Source organism: Acartia tonsa, chromosome 3 (assembly GCF_053477335.1).
Source record: "Acartia tonsa isolate MP-2025a chromosome 3, ASM5347733v1, whole genome shotgun sequence".
Classification (NCBI taxonomy): Eukaryota; Metazoa; Arthropoda; class Copepoda; order Calanoida; family Acartiidae; genus Acartia; species Acartia tonsa.
Genome location: NC_137262.1, coordinates 8,367,117 through 8,383,406, shown reverse-complemented (window position 1 = coordinate 8,383,406; position 16,290 = coordinate 8,367,117). Strand labels below are relative to the sequence as shown.

Here is a 16,290-nt window from a genome sequence, read left to right as displayed (position 1 = left end):
TTCTTTTATTTTCAATATAAATTATCAATTATATAAAGTAGAAAGGTTTGTTTTGTCTGTAGCAAAAGATTTAGAACCAGAGTGGTTTTATTCTATTATCCTGCCTTTCTCTACAACACAAAGGCCTTTAGATGCTCGTGGCGCAGCAACTAGTTGTTTAAAAAAGAAGACTATACAATTTTTAACTTTAATTTCTTTCAAATTCTTATTACAAATAATCCTAAAATTTTGGGGACGGGTATTACAATTCGTCCCCAACCCCCTAATTTAACATTAATTTTAGCGCTAGACACCATGGTTCGCAGCCCTTGGTTTAAACAAAATAGGTGAATTCCGGACAGTTTACACTCTCAAATATGGATCCCTCACCCCCACCGAAAAAATAAAAGCTTGGATGTCCTTGTCAAAAATGTTTAAGGTTTTTATCTGATATAATTATTAGAGTTTACTGCATAAGCTGCGCTACAGAAAATTTTATTTTTGCAAATGTGCGAAAACTTGACAAAAGCCAACTAAATTGACAAAAAGGTGTAATGCTGATATATCAAAATTTTATGAAATACAAATATAAGTTCAAAATTTCTTGTGTGATATTGTAAAATGATTCTAAAGCTTTACATTCGTTTAACAGTTAGGAGGTTGAATTCATTTTTAAATATGATTTCAGTTTTGACCCTCTAAAAAGCATAATGCATGATTCCATTTTTCCCTCTCTTGGTAATGATATCATCAAGGCCGATTGGATTTTTGTAATGTACCATTCCAACTTTGCCTCTCTTGGTGATGATATTATTAAGACCGATACAGTTTTTGAAAAGTGCCATTCCACTTTCAAAAGAGATGAAACTAGAATGGTGGTTTAATATTGACATAATTAAGATCATACATATTATTTTTTAATCATGTTAATCGTAAAAATATATAAAATACTATTTTTAATTACAAATTTTTATGTAAAATAAAAATAATAACTAGTATATACCATTACTATTATTTATGTCGATTTAAAAAAAGAAATCAATGTTTATGAATATGCTAGTATGTAAACATGAATGTGTGGTAGGCGGCATACGGACAAGCCTTTTGTAGAGTATGCGACGTTCCGTGCTTATCAAATCACACCCCGGCGCTAATCCCAGCTTATCACCATCCTATCCAGCCCCCTCTGGGCATTGTCTACACATCAGAAGCGGCGGTCAACTTGGACACCGCTGATAGTGGGAGGGGCGCTGCCCCTCTCCCCTTCATGCCCCCAGCAACATACCCTTTTTCGGGAGATGTCTACCTTCCCCCTTACGGGAGCCTACCACTCTACTGCTCACCTGAATGGGGCTCCGCCCCATCTCCCCCACACCCTTTCTACCTAACCTATTTATCATCTATTTTGTATATAAACTAGTAACCTTATTATAAATGTATTCAGTTCAAATATATCTCTTTAACAGTAACTACTTGTAGTTCTTTATTATTAGAATCTTTAAGGCTAGGGGCTCTTTTGAATCGAACTCGCGTTGTAGGGTTGAAACGCTTCACCCTACCACAAATGTACCAATCCAGTTTCGTTTCTCTCAGCCATGATGATATCATTACCAAGAGAGGGTCAAAACCGTAATCATAGATTATATTTCTGCTTCTATAAAAATGCATTCAACACCCTAACTGTTTAAGTTTACTTAATTTTTTTTTGTGAACATTCAATTTCATGATATGTTTTTGGTAATATCGGGTTTGATAGCGCCAGACCAAAGGTAAAAAGATTTTTTAGTAGTACACTGTATGTTATTGTAGGGTAGAGTAAATATATTCTAGATTACTTTAGAGGGTATGTATGCAACAACCACTAGCTTTGATAACAAGGTGCTTAAGTAAACAAATTTTTACAAATCTGACATAATTTTGTTTGTTTTTGGCTTAATCTTTAATCAGAATAAGAAATTAAGATTAAATTCTTTATCTCTAATTAGTTGTTTTAATTATTTTTTTTGTATTGGAGCTACTCTACAATTCGAAACATCCGCCTGTATGTCTGTCAGAAACATTTTGGGAAAATTGTGATTTGTCGGCTCCTGTATGAAAAGGAATCCCTTCTACAGATAGGCTTCAAAGTATATAATATACTTGGTCAGTTTGTCGGTCATTCACAAAAGAAAATATTTATAAAGATTTGTGATTTCATTAATGTTATCACGCTCTCTCTCTGTTTCTATCTCTTTTATGATGATCACTGAACATCAGCTCTATAACTCTTTTTGTCCATCCATGATTTTTTCTACTACCTATGTATGTTGTCATCCTTGTTTTTAAAGAATCTAACATGATGTTATTTGTTAACATTTATTTCTAAATCAGAATTAAGATTAAGCTCTTTATCTCTAATTAGTTTATTGTGTTTTTCTCTTAAGCACGTTTTAACAAGATAAATTTTAGAGTTAACTACCGTACTATTTTTAAACATGGTTGGGTTTTTAGTACGATTACCACGCAAGGGTTGCTGGCTTCCTCTGTAGGCCGGTATTACAAAAAATAATTTGAAAATCACCTACATAAATTAGGAAAAATAAGGAATAGGGGTCTTTGGAAACCCACTCTCCTCCTCATTAATTAAATTTTATAATTTTCTTTAAAATATAAAGAAAGACAATTAATATTTATAAGCAGCTTGAACAGATCCTTATATTTTCTGTATACTTTCTGGTTGTCTCAAAAACAGGAATTTAATGCTTTTATCTTATTTTTTATAGTAGAAGGGTCTTTTTTTTAGGGGTAATTTTTCTGGTGGCACGTCCCCCAGAATAAAAATAAATCTTCCCTGGACCTGTACCAACCAATATATTGTAGGAGAATCATAACAGTCCAGCGGTAAGCGATATTCTTTTGAACTTATAGATATACGGACATCCTGTTATTTTCCTATAAGGATTACACATAAACATAGATAGTAAACACCCGATTTTTTGCTACAACCAAACAAATTCTTCCTTGTTTGTAGAATAAATCCGCAAAAAGGTTTGCATTTTCACTTTATCCCTTCGCTTAGGATACTACAGGATATTGAATACTTACTTTTTGTTAGCACGCTATTCATCTTATATATATATAGAATACATCAAAGAGGCGCTCTTAAAGTTTTAATTATGTACATGGCTGATAACCCGCGATCGTGGCTCAACACGTAGAAGGTGATAGGTTCGATTCTCGGGCTGACACCACGTCATAACTAAAGAGGTTAAAAATGGTTCCTACTGCTGCTATGGTGTGCGACTTAAATAGTAAGAGTAGGGGGAATGCGCAACTCACTACTATGCACAGTTAGGACTTCTCAGACAAAGGTCGTGCAATCAAAGGGTTGGTTGTCTGATGGATGTTACTTGGGAGTATTGCATCCCATTACGTGGATGATGCTCTGGATTTTCTAGATGATCACTTAAATCGAAGGAGAATCTCGCCATTACGAGGTAATGGTAAATGCACAAGTCTGATTGTTATAATTTTGTGATTTTATACAGCCTATCCACAGCTATAGTCACCAACAATCGCGCGGCTTTCAAAGGAATTACCATCAGCCGCGTAAGCCACCTAATCAGCCTTACTTAAGCTATAAGTTTCGAAACTTGAGTTTTACAACCAAAAAAGGTAATTTTTTTTGGTTAGATAATTTTTTTGGGGCCATTACTCTTGGGTGGGTTGAGATATTTTAAAGATTACACCCCCCCCCCCCTAAAAATTTTGAATTTTGAATTTTTACCCCACAAAAAAATTAAAATCTTGGACGCCCTTGTCTGGGCCTACAAGAAGTTTTAATTTGACGGAGAAACATTTCGGTCTAGTAGTCTGCTCAACACACAGACAACCATCTTGTTACTTTTTTTTCTTTGGAAGCAACTTTTTCAAAAAACCTTCGCTCCCTTTTCTTGGATAAAAAATATGAATTAGAGAGTGCCCATTGAATAAATCGCCAAATACAAAAGTGTAGCAGCATAAACTTTTTACCTACATTACCAATCATTATCTATGCTATACCATTTTTGCATTAGTACAACATACGAACAAATAGCACTTTTTCACAACAATGTCTTTTGACAAAACTAATGATAGCCATATTTGATTGCAAAAAAAAAATTTCAATGCCGAAAAAATTTCATTTATTTTACATAAATTCGCACAAAAAGCGTTATTGACAGACGAACGATCAAACTGATTTATAAAGTAGATGCCCATTAGAAAAGAAAAAACTGTATAATAAAATTATTTTATTCATCTTTGATATAAAACTGCCACAAAAATTGATTTTTACACAATAAGTTTAAATCTACTTTATATATTCTGTTTTTTACAGATAAAAAACTGAGCCATAGAATAGGTGCGAATTGAAATAAGGAATCTTCACCAAAAATTTATAGAACTGTTTAGATAATGACGATGAAAATAACATTGAATTGTTGCGTAAGAACGTCTGTGTCAGTTATCAGCTAGAATAATAGCTACTAGGAATGGCTTGGGCTGAATGGAAAAAAAGCCTTGCATCAGTGACTTCCACCAAAGGATATAGGATATATTGACAGGGGGAAATTCGTCGTCAATTTAGCTTGCTATTATTGGACTCATTTATTGGTAAGTTGGTTCATCCATTAGGAGGGGAGGTGATAGGGCAAAGAGGGTGGATGGGGGTATCATATTTGTTAATATAGCCAGCTACGACCATCACTTTCTCAGAGTACATGAAAATTGACTGACTACGGCTTCTAATTAGAAGCAAAGCTGCGGCAAGAATGTGCAATTTGTTCTAGCCGTGCATCATAATACATGTAACTGGTTCGGCTACTACACTTGTGGTCTTTTTCAAACACTCATTTTACAGATTTTTGTTTTTAATCTATCTGTCTATGATGATTATTATTAATTTTCAAGCATCTAATTATTCAAATTTTATCTATAAAATAATTAGTTACTTGTTGAGCATTAATGAAATTACAAATATTGGACATTGGATGGCCAACAAATCAAGAATGATAAAAATCAAAACAGGCATAGATTGAAATTAACACTAAAATAATTGCATTTATGAATTAAATTACGTAGTTGGTGCATTATTTGCCAAATGTACCACTTTTCTGCACTACCTCTCCGATTTTGTTAATACTCTATATTTTGGTCCGCTGGGTGATTCAAGGATGCTGGATGGCCAAAAAAAAGTTTCAGAGTCCCTGGATGTCTAGATATCTAGCTATCTATGAAGGTAGGTAACAAAAATTTAAAAAACACCCATTTTTTCACTATTTTTAAAAATAAATTTTTTCATCAATCTTACATCCAACCTATACATTTTATACACCAAAATGATCGTTTATTCATGTAAAAAGCGCACATAATGCTATTTTGGCCAAAACTCTAATTTAACAAGGGTGTCCAACAAAAAGTTATTTTGAATATCTAGCGTAATACCCAAAATACCTGTCCGAAAAAAATCATTTTTTTTTGCTTTAATCCTGTGTTTTATCTGTGGGCATATGTGGTATATAACGGTTTGGAGGACCCGGGACTATAAGGTTGTCAAATTTCATTTTGGGACACCCTGTAAATGTGATTTTTGTGTCTGTAGAGCTAAAACTTGGTCCAAATTGGCTATTTTTTTCAAATTACTCTAATATGTGTTTTAGTATGTTTGGCCATAGTGTTTTCTGACCAGATCAATATTTTCCTATTTTTTGGACACCCTGTATTTTCAAAAAAAGAGAAAATTTTTTTTGTTTTTTTAAATTTTTTTTCTATTTTTAAGTTACTTAAAACTGTCATATAGATACAGATTTTGACTAATAACAAGAAATGTCTCAAAAGTGTAAAAATTTGTAAAATAGGCAAATATTATTGTTATTAGTCAAAATCTGTATCTATATGACAGTTTTAAGTAACTTAAAAATAGAAAAAAATTTTTTTTCTCTTTTTTGAAAATACAGGGTGTCCAAAAAATAGGAAAATATTGATCTGGTCAGAAAACACTATGGCCAGATAAAACACAGGATTAAAGCAAAAAAAAATGATTTTTTTCTGACAGGTATTTTGGGTATTACGCTAGATATCCAAAATACACTTTTTGTTGGACACCCTGTAAAATTAGAGTTTTGGCCAAAATAGCATTATGTGCGCTTTTTACATTAATAAACGATCATTTTGGTGTATAAAATGTATAGGTTGGATGTAAGATTGATGAAAAAATTTATTTTTAAAATTGTGAAAAAATGGGTGTTTTTTAAATTTTTGTTACCTACCTTCATAGATAGCTAGATATCTAGACATCCAGGGACTCTGAAACTTTTTTTTGGCCATCTAGCATCCTTGAATCACCCAACGGACCAAAATATAGAGTATTAACAAAATCGGAGAGGTAGTGCAGAAAAGTGGTACATTTGGCAAATAATGCACCAGTTATAACTTTAAATTATAGTTATGTATCGCATAGTATTATAGACAGATTTTCGCGAATATTAAGATTAAAGATTATGAGATTAAAATCAGTTTTCTTATCCCCGAGGAGTGAAAGGCCCAGGCTAACAAAACAGATATTAATATAATTTATTTGATATTGATTGAAAATAGTCGTAATGCGATACTATACGTGATTTTTTCGTAATGGCTGAGAACATGTTATAAACCATCAGATATTGATCGGTTATACTGGAAAGCGACGTTATCACTAGTTCCTTACTCCACTTTGAGATACTGAGGTAGTTTCGTAAGGAACTATTATCCTGCTCCAAATGCGAAATTTCTCGGAATAAGATGCTATCTTATATAATTCAAATTACTATACTATACTATACGTCGAATCATAGATATATTGCCCGGAAGTTAACAGAGTCGCATTATTCGAACTAAATTCGCAACCTCGAGAAATGCTAGAATGCGTGAATCGTGTGTGTAAGAATCGCATAGACAGAATTTGTTGTAAGTGACATAAAATATTGAATTCTGTCAATAATAAACCATTTTAAACATTTTTTATCTGAAAAAATTTTTCTAAAATAACTAACAAGTGTTTGAAAAAAATAGAAAGTTTATTGAAAAATTACAAAAATAATATTTGAACATATAGGTGCATATTTAAAGTTCACTTCTCCACAGGTTTGTAAGTTTTATGAAATTCAAAATGCCCAACATTTCATTATAAGAGAGAGAGGTTTAATTCCATTTAAGGCACCAACTAGATTCGATTTTAAAACATTCATTCACAAAGGCTATAATTGGATAAAATTAGATAAAATTACATTCGATTTTGTGTGATAATGAAATAAATTACGCTTATATTCAATATAATAAAATTCGAGATATACTTTTGTAGGCTAATTTACCGATTCAAATCCATTAAATTTCGAACTGCTCTGGCGAAATGAGCGGCACACGTTTCGCTAATCTTAGTCTAAATTCTGTGGTTTGCCTGAGATAAAATAACGGCGTATGCAAATTGCGCCAACGCCCATGAATCATTGTAGATTCGAGCGTTGCGCCTGCTTCTAGGTAGGCCGTTACTCCACCGCACTTAAAAGACGTTTCGGAATATGGCTTCTGGATGCCATATTTCTTCAGTATTTCACGGACCTGGGCCATACTCGAGCTGTACTGTAGAGCTTGGGTCAACTTAGGAAACGTCATTCCATTCTGTGTGTAGACTATAAAGTTCAAATGATGGCGGGGATTTCCAGACTCCCCGTATTCTAGACCATAGTATCTAGCGTAGAGCCTGTAGAGCATCACTGGACAGTACTTTCCCCTAAAACATATATATTTTATTTCATGATTGTAAGCTTATTAACTCTTTCTTTCCTATTTATAGGCGTCCGATAAACGATCAAAGATCAATTAATTATAGCAATTAAAGAGGATGGTGTAAAAATAATAACCCTATTAAATATTTTATTGCCCTTCCTCAATATTTCCCTTTTTTTCGGAGTTTTTATCTGCTCAATTTACTTACTTTGTTTCAGGGATAAAGGCATAAGTGCCTTCGAATAGCTGGTCTTGTTTTGTCTTGGGCAACCTCAACCTCACAAAGTGTCCTTTGTCCTCTACATCTCTCTCCGTGATCTGTACGTAGTCGCTGAATCTAAATATATATATATATTTATTATATATACTTTAATTCTTTATAAAGCTAAATGACAGTCATGTAAAAAAATTTAAATCTAGTAAACTTTCCTCCTAAATTTTCCGCCATTTTTAATCTCTTTTATTCATTTTATTGTTAATTAAATAATTAAGATTGAATTTTGCTTTTAAATTCTTTCAGCTAAAATAAATCCCTTTCCCCTGTTCATTTTAACTCGATATTTATCGCGCCGAATAGAAGTAAATAAATATATTCACCTCAGCCAAGTGTGGAAATATGTGACCACTCTCAACAAAGCTCGGAACTCCACTATATCCGGTCGCTGTCCTTCTTCATATTTCTTCCATATTATTGAGTCAATCAGAATCTTGAGTTCCTCCTGTCCAAATGGAGTTGCCTTTCTCGGAGCAGGCTTCGTTGCTGCTAGACGCCGCATCATCGATGCACAACCAGTTGCTACGGCCGCCGGGATCTCGGAGGTTTCGCGCGCTAAACTAGTTTCAAGACTTACTAATGATGGGCGGTATTTTTTGAACCAGGAATAAGTTTTATTTCTAGAAACCCCGTACGCCAAAAATTGTAAAGTTGATTTCTTATTAAAATGGGGGTATGGATAATCATTTGCTTCACAAAATATTTTGAATTCTCGGAGAATCCAATCGTAAGAGCTATGGGTACTAGAGGCTAAATGCCCCGAAAAAAAGAGTTTTAAAGGAATCATAAAGATCAGGGTGGGATTCAATTATTTCCCCAATACCGCCCACATCTGTAATACTCAAACCATGCGGTTGAAACCCCCTCTGTCCTAAATATATTTATGTTTAGATCAATTATACTAGAAGAATTTTGAATACAAGTATTTTAGGTTGCAATTGTCCCTCTCAATTATTATAAAGTCTCATTTAGATATTAATTCTCTATTCTGGTAATAATTTTCTACTCAATCAATTTATCTATCCAAGTAAAATTTCTATTTTAACTATTCTATATCTATTCTATTTTATATCTATCTTATTACCTGTCATATCGCCGACGCCATTTTGTTGAGAAACCACAAAGGGATGAACAGGTTCAGGCTGGATATCAATAATCTCCTCCACTATAGCTATGTCGTCGAAATTAGGTATTATCTCCTCCACTTCATTTTCCGCCATTTTACTTTGAAAATAAACAAAATTACATGTATTACAAAAAATCCCTTAATCTAATGAGTCTATTAATTTTGAGGCTGGTTTAATGGACTCCCTTACATTCTAGACATTGTTACTAAATTCTATATTTTTGACCATTGTGACTTCGTACTTTTGTGCATAAAATTGATAATGATATATAAATATAATTGCAGACTATAAACTGTGTGTATTTTTTTTCCATTATATATATTACTTATATTCTAAATAATCCTAAGAATAATCCTTATAAACTAAAATGATCATAAAACAGTTGGAAATCTTTACTTATTTTTTAAATAGTAAAGCAATGAACTTCATGCTATTATTGAAGATTGAATCCAATTTCAACTCATGGAATAACATAGGGCGGGATTCAAAGATGTATACTGCTTTGACCATGGGATGATAGTGTTGGCCATTATGGAGTAGAGTCCACCATGGAGAACTTGTCCACATAGGACAAAGTAAAATACATGTTGCATCATTATTCTGAATTCTCCTAATCGTAGGTCCCACTAAACTTACTGGTGGGCACATGAAATAAATCTTGTCAGAAAGTAGAGATTGTGCAAAAAAATTTATGCCGGCATTTGATTTGTCCAATGAATCACTAAAATAAGTAGAGCATATTTTACTCTCCTCTGATGCAAATGCATCAATATCAGGTTTGACTTGAAAGTATTTAAAAATTGTAGATAAAAAGATCCTAGGTACTCCCCAACGGTCTGAATTGAAAGAGGTTCTTGATCCCGCATCCGCCAACTGTATTCGGAGGTGTGATCTGGCTGTCCAGATTGGTACTGTTGTTATTCCAAGTTTCTTCTCGAGGCTCTTAACCTTAACAACATCTCTTTGTATATAAGATTTCCTAGAACCATGTGTGAGAAAATAATAGCATGCTGAACTATCTGTTTCCCAATATAAAAGTTTATAAGGGAATTCGCGTTTCATCTTTACACAATTTTCTAAAAATTTTATGAGTCCTAACAATTCACGCCTTCCAGAACTATATTCTCTCTCCTCAGTATTAAACTCATAGTCCAGTAGCTCAATGATGTTTCCATGATAAAGCGTAAACACTTTTGATTCAGAGGCATCTGAAATCAAAATGTTTTCTGTCGGTAGGTCAGTGTCAGTAATCTGTTTGATAATCTCTTGTACTTCTTTTTGATATACTGTCTGACTTCCCTCTTTACATCCCGTTATTGCTTTCTTATTATAGTATGGTAAATGTTTAGCTAAAAATTCTAATTCTTTTATTCCATCACAAAATGTCACTCTACAATTCCAATTGCCATCATTTTTAATGACTGTTTTCCCAAGTTCATTATAGGAATTTCTAGGTAAGATAATAACAATATTCCCATGAGATATTCTGAGGGATTGTAACTTGCCAAGCACACTAGCTGCTTGCTTGGCAGGCACAGATCCCTCAGACTTATGCATGGCTAATAACTGTTTAATACTGTTTATATATTTGGTTTCCTTATCAGCACTACAATAATAAATCATACGTTGGGAACATGCCCAATATCCTTGGTATAATACTTTCTGACTAGGTTCTAATTGACTTTTCTTAAAGTTGATGTTCCAACCAGCGGTTTGGAACAGGCGAATGACAATTTGAATCTTGTATTTACATTCCTCATACGTTGCGGCTATAATCCTGCCGTCATCTAATATTAAGGTATCATTTTGATTTTCTATATTTAGTTAAAGTTAAATTTAAATTGCTCTAGAATTTATTTAAATGCATATGCTAATCCTCAATTTGTATTAAAATTTTTAGCAATATTTCAAGATTTAATTGATTCCTTATATGTTAAGTATATTTCTTATTTAGATTTATAATTTCAAAATTTCCAAAGGACTTACTTTGTTACTTTAAAATTCATGATAAATTTATAAATGAGCTCAGGTTTTCCAAGGAATAATCATTTAATAATTAATTCTATTTGAATTATCAAGATCTTATACTACAAACAAATGTCTTACCATTATGCTACGATTTAGATAGAAAATTAAAACAATACACCTATATAAATGCAAAAAGTGATTCCTAGCCGATGAATAAGACTTTTTAAGGGCCGAGTCAATCTTGAAATTACTTCACTAGCTGCCGAGTACCCATAACACATCACAAGAAATATGAAATATCTTTCGAGGTCGTCTTCCGTTGTGATTTTAAAACCAAAATACTTTCTATGTTTTGGATTTAATCTCACGTGGAAGTAGCAATTACTAATGTCGAAGGTTGCAAAAAAGCAACCTTCGACAATTTGATGCTCGACCGCTTTAAGATTTTCCATTTTCGTCTTATGTTGTGTTATATGGGGATTCAGACCTCTGTAAGTAATTAAATAAATAGTTTTTAGTTTCAAAATTTCTATACTATTAAAGATATTTTGAATTCATAAATTAAAAAACTCTTACAATTAATGAATGAACATATGCTATATGCTGTTTTTTAAAAATATAATGTACTAATTGAAATTGAAAAAATGATAAATTTCTTAAGTAAACTATTTATTTCCTACTAAGATCGATACAGGGCCGTTTTTTCCTTATGGCACCTGTATCGTCATATTCAATTGAGACACTCATAGGACTGACCCATAGAGGCTTGCTTTCTACGGAAACGCAGGCCTGTTCTAACTGCCATTTTTCTACTGTCTTAATTAAATCCTCCATATTATCTCGTGCTGATTTATTATTATTTTCCTCATAACATTCAGGAGGATTAGAAGCAAAATCCAAACTAAGACCGTTTTCCATAGTATCCAAAACCCACTCCTCTTAAATATTATATAATCTTAATAGTCATATAAATTCTTTATTTCTTATCGATCCTAATTATATTTCTTATTATAATGATTTTTGAAGTTACTTTAAAATTATATAATAAACCTGGCTGAACTACATTTAACCCATTAGTGCCGAACCGGGCATCAAAACCCGGTTCCGAAAAATGGAAAAAAAAACGGTTTCCGGCTTCATAATTGCATCATTCTCAGAATGAATCCCCCCTCTACTACCCTGACTTTCATTTCCCCCTGGAGCAGGCAGTTTAGCTTACTTCCGTTTGCTGGTATAGCTCAACAAAATTTGAAAATTCAAAATACCCCTTCTAACTTTTTTGTTTTTATAGTAAAGTCGCTGATTTTTTTTGTGAAATCTAATGTTTATTGACAAGTACATCTATTTATGAATTCGTTTTATTCAAATTATAATTTTTTATATAATTTTTTTATCGTTTTTTTACGCCCTATTATGACCCGGTTCGGCTTGGCCATAAATACCCGAAAATTTTAAAACCCGGCTCGGTTTCGGTTTTTATTACCCGGTTTTAACTTTTCAACCAATAAAAATAACAGTTTACATCATTAGTAAGGGTTTGAGCCACCCTAATAACCCTAGTAATCTCTATAGGTGTCACCCAATAGTTTTATGCTCGTTTTCTGATATGTAACACCCAAATTTTATATGTTCTTTTTTTGTAGTGTGTGTCTTTTAAAACTTCGAGCAACGGGTTTTTTTACCCGAAAACGGCGGCACCTATAGCCGAAACACTAAATTTGAAATAAATCGCTTCGTATTATACTTGTAGCTCTTTAGATTACATGAGGTTGTGTAGTTTTCAATTACGGATCATATCAAAGTTCTAAAAAGTGTTCATCTCACTTTTGGCGTTCAAAAATTACATTTTTCGATTTTTGGTCAAAATAACCGGGTTTATACAGGTCAACCGGGTTTTAAAAATGGGGGAAAGCACCAAAAACGGGTGTTAATGCCTGGTTGGTATTTATGGCCAAGCCGAACCGGGTTTTTTTGCAACTTTCCTGTGCACGCCACTAGAGCAAAACAAAAAAATACAAATTCCGTTTTGACCATTATAAAGCTTCCCTGAAACTTACAGCTTGATCGGCCCATAAAAGTGGCGCTCGGCACTAATGGGTTAACATAAATTGCCGGCTAAGTTCCGAATGAATACTAAGGGTTGACTGAGGAAGAGCATATCCATTTTCATCATGCCATTTTGTTAAGGCCTCTGCCGTAGCTTTAGGATCATCCCATCCTTTTTCTTCTATTATGGCAACAAGTTCATCTAAATTTGAACTTAATGTTATAAATTTATACTAAATATTGATTATTATGTACAATCTAATTTAATAGATTTATCAATATTGTCTATTATTTTATTTTAAATGAGCCTTACTTTCCTAAATGATAATATGCTATTATAATTCTTATTTGCTATTATGATGAAATTTAATTCATCATTGCCCTATCCCTTAAAATTTAAAATTTTCCTGACCTATTTTATCAAATTCATTAATAATTGTTGAATCTACAATTTCTCTAATATTTCATGTAATGAATTCAATATATTTAATTCAATAAATTCATTTCTCATAATTTATGTTGAGATCTTAATTTACAAAAAAACAAGGCATTCTATAAGATCCTATTTTAATTAATATAGTTTATACATTATATCAATTTGTTTATAGGAATCTATTATAATATATTTAATTTAATTTCATTATAATCATTTCCTTTACAGAGATCTTAATTTCAGACCCTTCCTAGCTTTATCAATTCTACAATTTATTTCCCATTTTCGAGATCTTAATTTCAGAAACATCCTGAATTTCATTCCCTTAATCCATTTCTTTTGAGATCTTAATTCTAGAAACATCCTTATCTATCTATTGTTCTAATTACTATTCATTTACTCACTTCTTTTAGGTGTATTTGTTCCCGGTACCAGGCTTAGAGCAGCAACACGTCCTGATTCCGCACGTCTCTGCTCATGTGCCGCGATGTCCTCCGGCCTACACGCGTTGTCCTTGTACCAATGACCAATCTGCCCACAACGACTACAACGTGAAGTACGTTTTTGGGCTAGAATGTTCAATTGGTTCAAGGACGAACGCGTGCCGCCAGAGGGTCCGGCTTGTGGCTGCAGGATATTCTGCAGTAGAGTCATAACATCCTGACTCTGGCTCTGGTTCTGGTTCTGGTTCTGGTTCTGGTACTGTGGTCTCTGATATCCAGGTGAATATCTCCCTCTTCCACGATTAAACGTTCCTCGTGTTCTCATCTTTAACTTCTGGGTCTCCAACTGTCTAAAATATTGTTCATTTTATTTTATTTAATAGTTTACTATTGTTTTTCTATATCAATTCTTAAGGTGTTTATTCCCTTTTAATAAGATATCTTACTTGTGAAACCGATGTGGTTCTTTTAAATTTCATAAATTTCCTAAACTTCTAACTATCTTATTAGGATATAATTTATCCTTTGTGAAATTAACATTAATTAACCACTTTTGATATATAAGACTTTCATTTAATATGATCTTATATATTATTTCCAATAAATTACTTCAAATTTCATTGTAGATTCCAAGTACGTTATTTATAACTTTTAATTTTCCAAGTGTGAATTAATTCACATCTATCATATTTTATCTATCAATTTAATTTAATCATAATTATACCTTGACAATTTCGATCCCAACATACTGAACTCACAGTGTTCCGTATTTACGAGATGAATGAGCTCCGCTCCATACATGAATTCCACGAGCGATCGTTTATAACGATCGCGCGTTTGGAGAATCAATTTCCTCGCTTGTTGCCTCTGGCTCTCTTTCTGCGCCTTTACTTCTGGAGTATCTAGATAAATAAATTAACATTTATTTTTATTCAATTTCTATAAATTCTTTCATCTCTATAAGGATTTCAATTCAAAGATTAATGTGGAACCATTGCACATGGCCTATATTTAGGACAAATTTAAACGCTATTTACTTTTATAATTTTTTAAATATTTAACTTTATTTCTAATTCAATATGTATTCCACTATAGGATTTATAGTTTAACACTATAATAAAGATCTATTGTGTGTGGTCCTATCTGGAACAATTCTTAATTGTTATCTATTTATAACATTTGAAATATATATTAGTCGAAACCTGGTTTAATATCTACTTTACTATTACAATTATATTGCAAACATTACTCAAAAAATTATCATAAATCTGATAAAATATCTATTTTTTCTATAAATTCAAATAAATTAATCCTTTAATTATCATAAATTGCCTTTAGGAACGTTGTCGCTAATTAATATATTCTTCTTTACTATCATATCATCTTATAAAGGACTATATATCTCATGTTTATGGTTATTAATCTTACTACTACATTTACTGTTTTCTATCTATTTTATTCTTACCATCATCCAAAGTCTTGGGCTGAAAAACCAAGTTGTTCTCAGTTGTTACGAGGAATTGGGCGTCCGCCACTAGCCGCTGTCTGTCAGCGTTGAACACACTAAAAATTTATATTTTAATTTATAACTTATAATCAATCTATTTGTATTCTCTTTTTCTATTGATATCATGCTCCAGTAATAATTAAGTTTCAATCAGTATTTTCGTCAATTTCCTACTTTTGTTTAGGCATAAATCTATTCTATTATTTTTCTATTTTCATCTATTCATTCTATCTATTTTATACTTACTGAGGTGTGCATATCTGTGCTTCTGACAAAATCTGTGTTCTTCTCGCATCAAATTCCTCCTTACTCATCCGCTCAATCTTAAAAACCTCCGTGATAGTATCTGAAACATAGAAAAAGTTTTTAATCATGTGATTTTTAATAATTTCATTTACTATTTCTTTACTCTTATTAGATTTCTCTGCTAATATATATTTCTATCAAATTTCAAATCAAATTCTTAAAAGTACAACAAATTGTACTCATTTTTAATCATTTTGATTAATATCTAATTTAATTAGAATTTGTTCAAGTACTCTAAGCATTCTAATCTGTTTTCAAATCAAATATTCTTATTAATTTTAAGAATTTAATATATTCTTTGTGTATATATTTTTGAGGACTTTATACCTCTTTAACAACAACAATAACAACAATAACGTAAGGACTCTATACCCTTCCATGCTTTATATCCTAGGGACTTTATACCCTTACAATTCTACTATTAG

General features: G+C 32.3%; 1 protein-coding gene and 1 long non-coding RNA gene across 3 annotated transcripts; both read right to left on the bottom strand.

Moving 5' to 3' along the window:
* Positions 1-8,006: 8,006 nt before the first annotated feature.
* LOC145315080 (uncharacterized) lies at positions 8,007-9,456 on the bottom strand. The gene is made up of 3 exons (XR_013877948.1): positions 9,120-9,456; positions 8,359-8,906; positions 8,007-8,098 (listed from the first exon to the last, which is right to left on the bottom strand). It is a non-coding gene; the product is annotated as an uncharacterized LOC145315080 (long non-coding RNA).
* A 71-nt stretch (positions 9,457-9,527) lies between these two features.
* LOC145315081 (uncharacterized) lies at positions 9,528-15,901 on the bottom strand. Of its 2 annotated transcripts, XM_080155123.1 has the most exons (5): positions 15,806-15,901; positions 15,518-15,615; positions 14,777-14,954; positions 14,014-14,402; positions 9,528-10,110 (listed from the first exon to the last, which is right to left on the bottom strand). In XM_080155123.1, the coding sequence occupies exons 1-5, from the start codon at positions 15,871-15,873 to the stop codon at positions 10,106-10,108; spliced, it is 738 nt and encodes a 245-aa protein (XP_080011249.1). In that variant the 5' UTR covers positions 15,874-15,901; the 3' UTR covers positions 9,528-10,105. The 2 variants fall into 2 exon arrangements, with proteins under 2 accessions (XP_080011249.1, XP_080011247.1); XM_080155121.1 differs by lacking the exon at positions 9,528-10,110 and having other exon boundaries at positions 13,878-14,402.
* Positions 15,902-16,290: the final 389 nt, after the last annotated feature.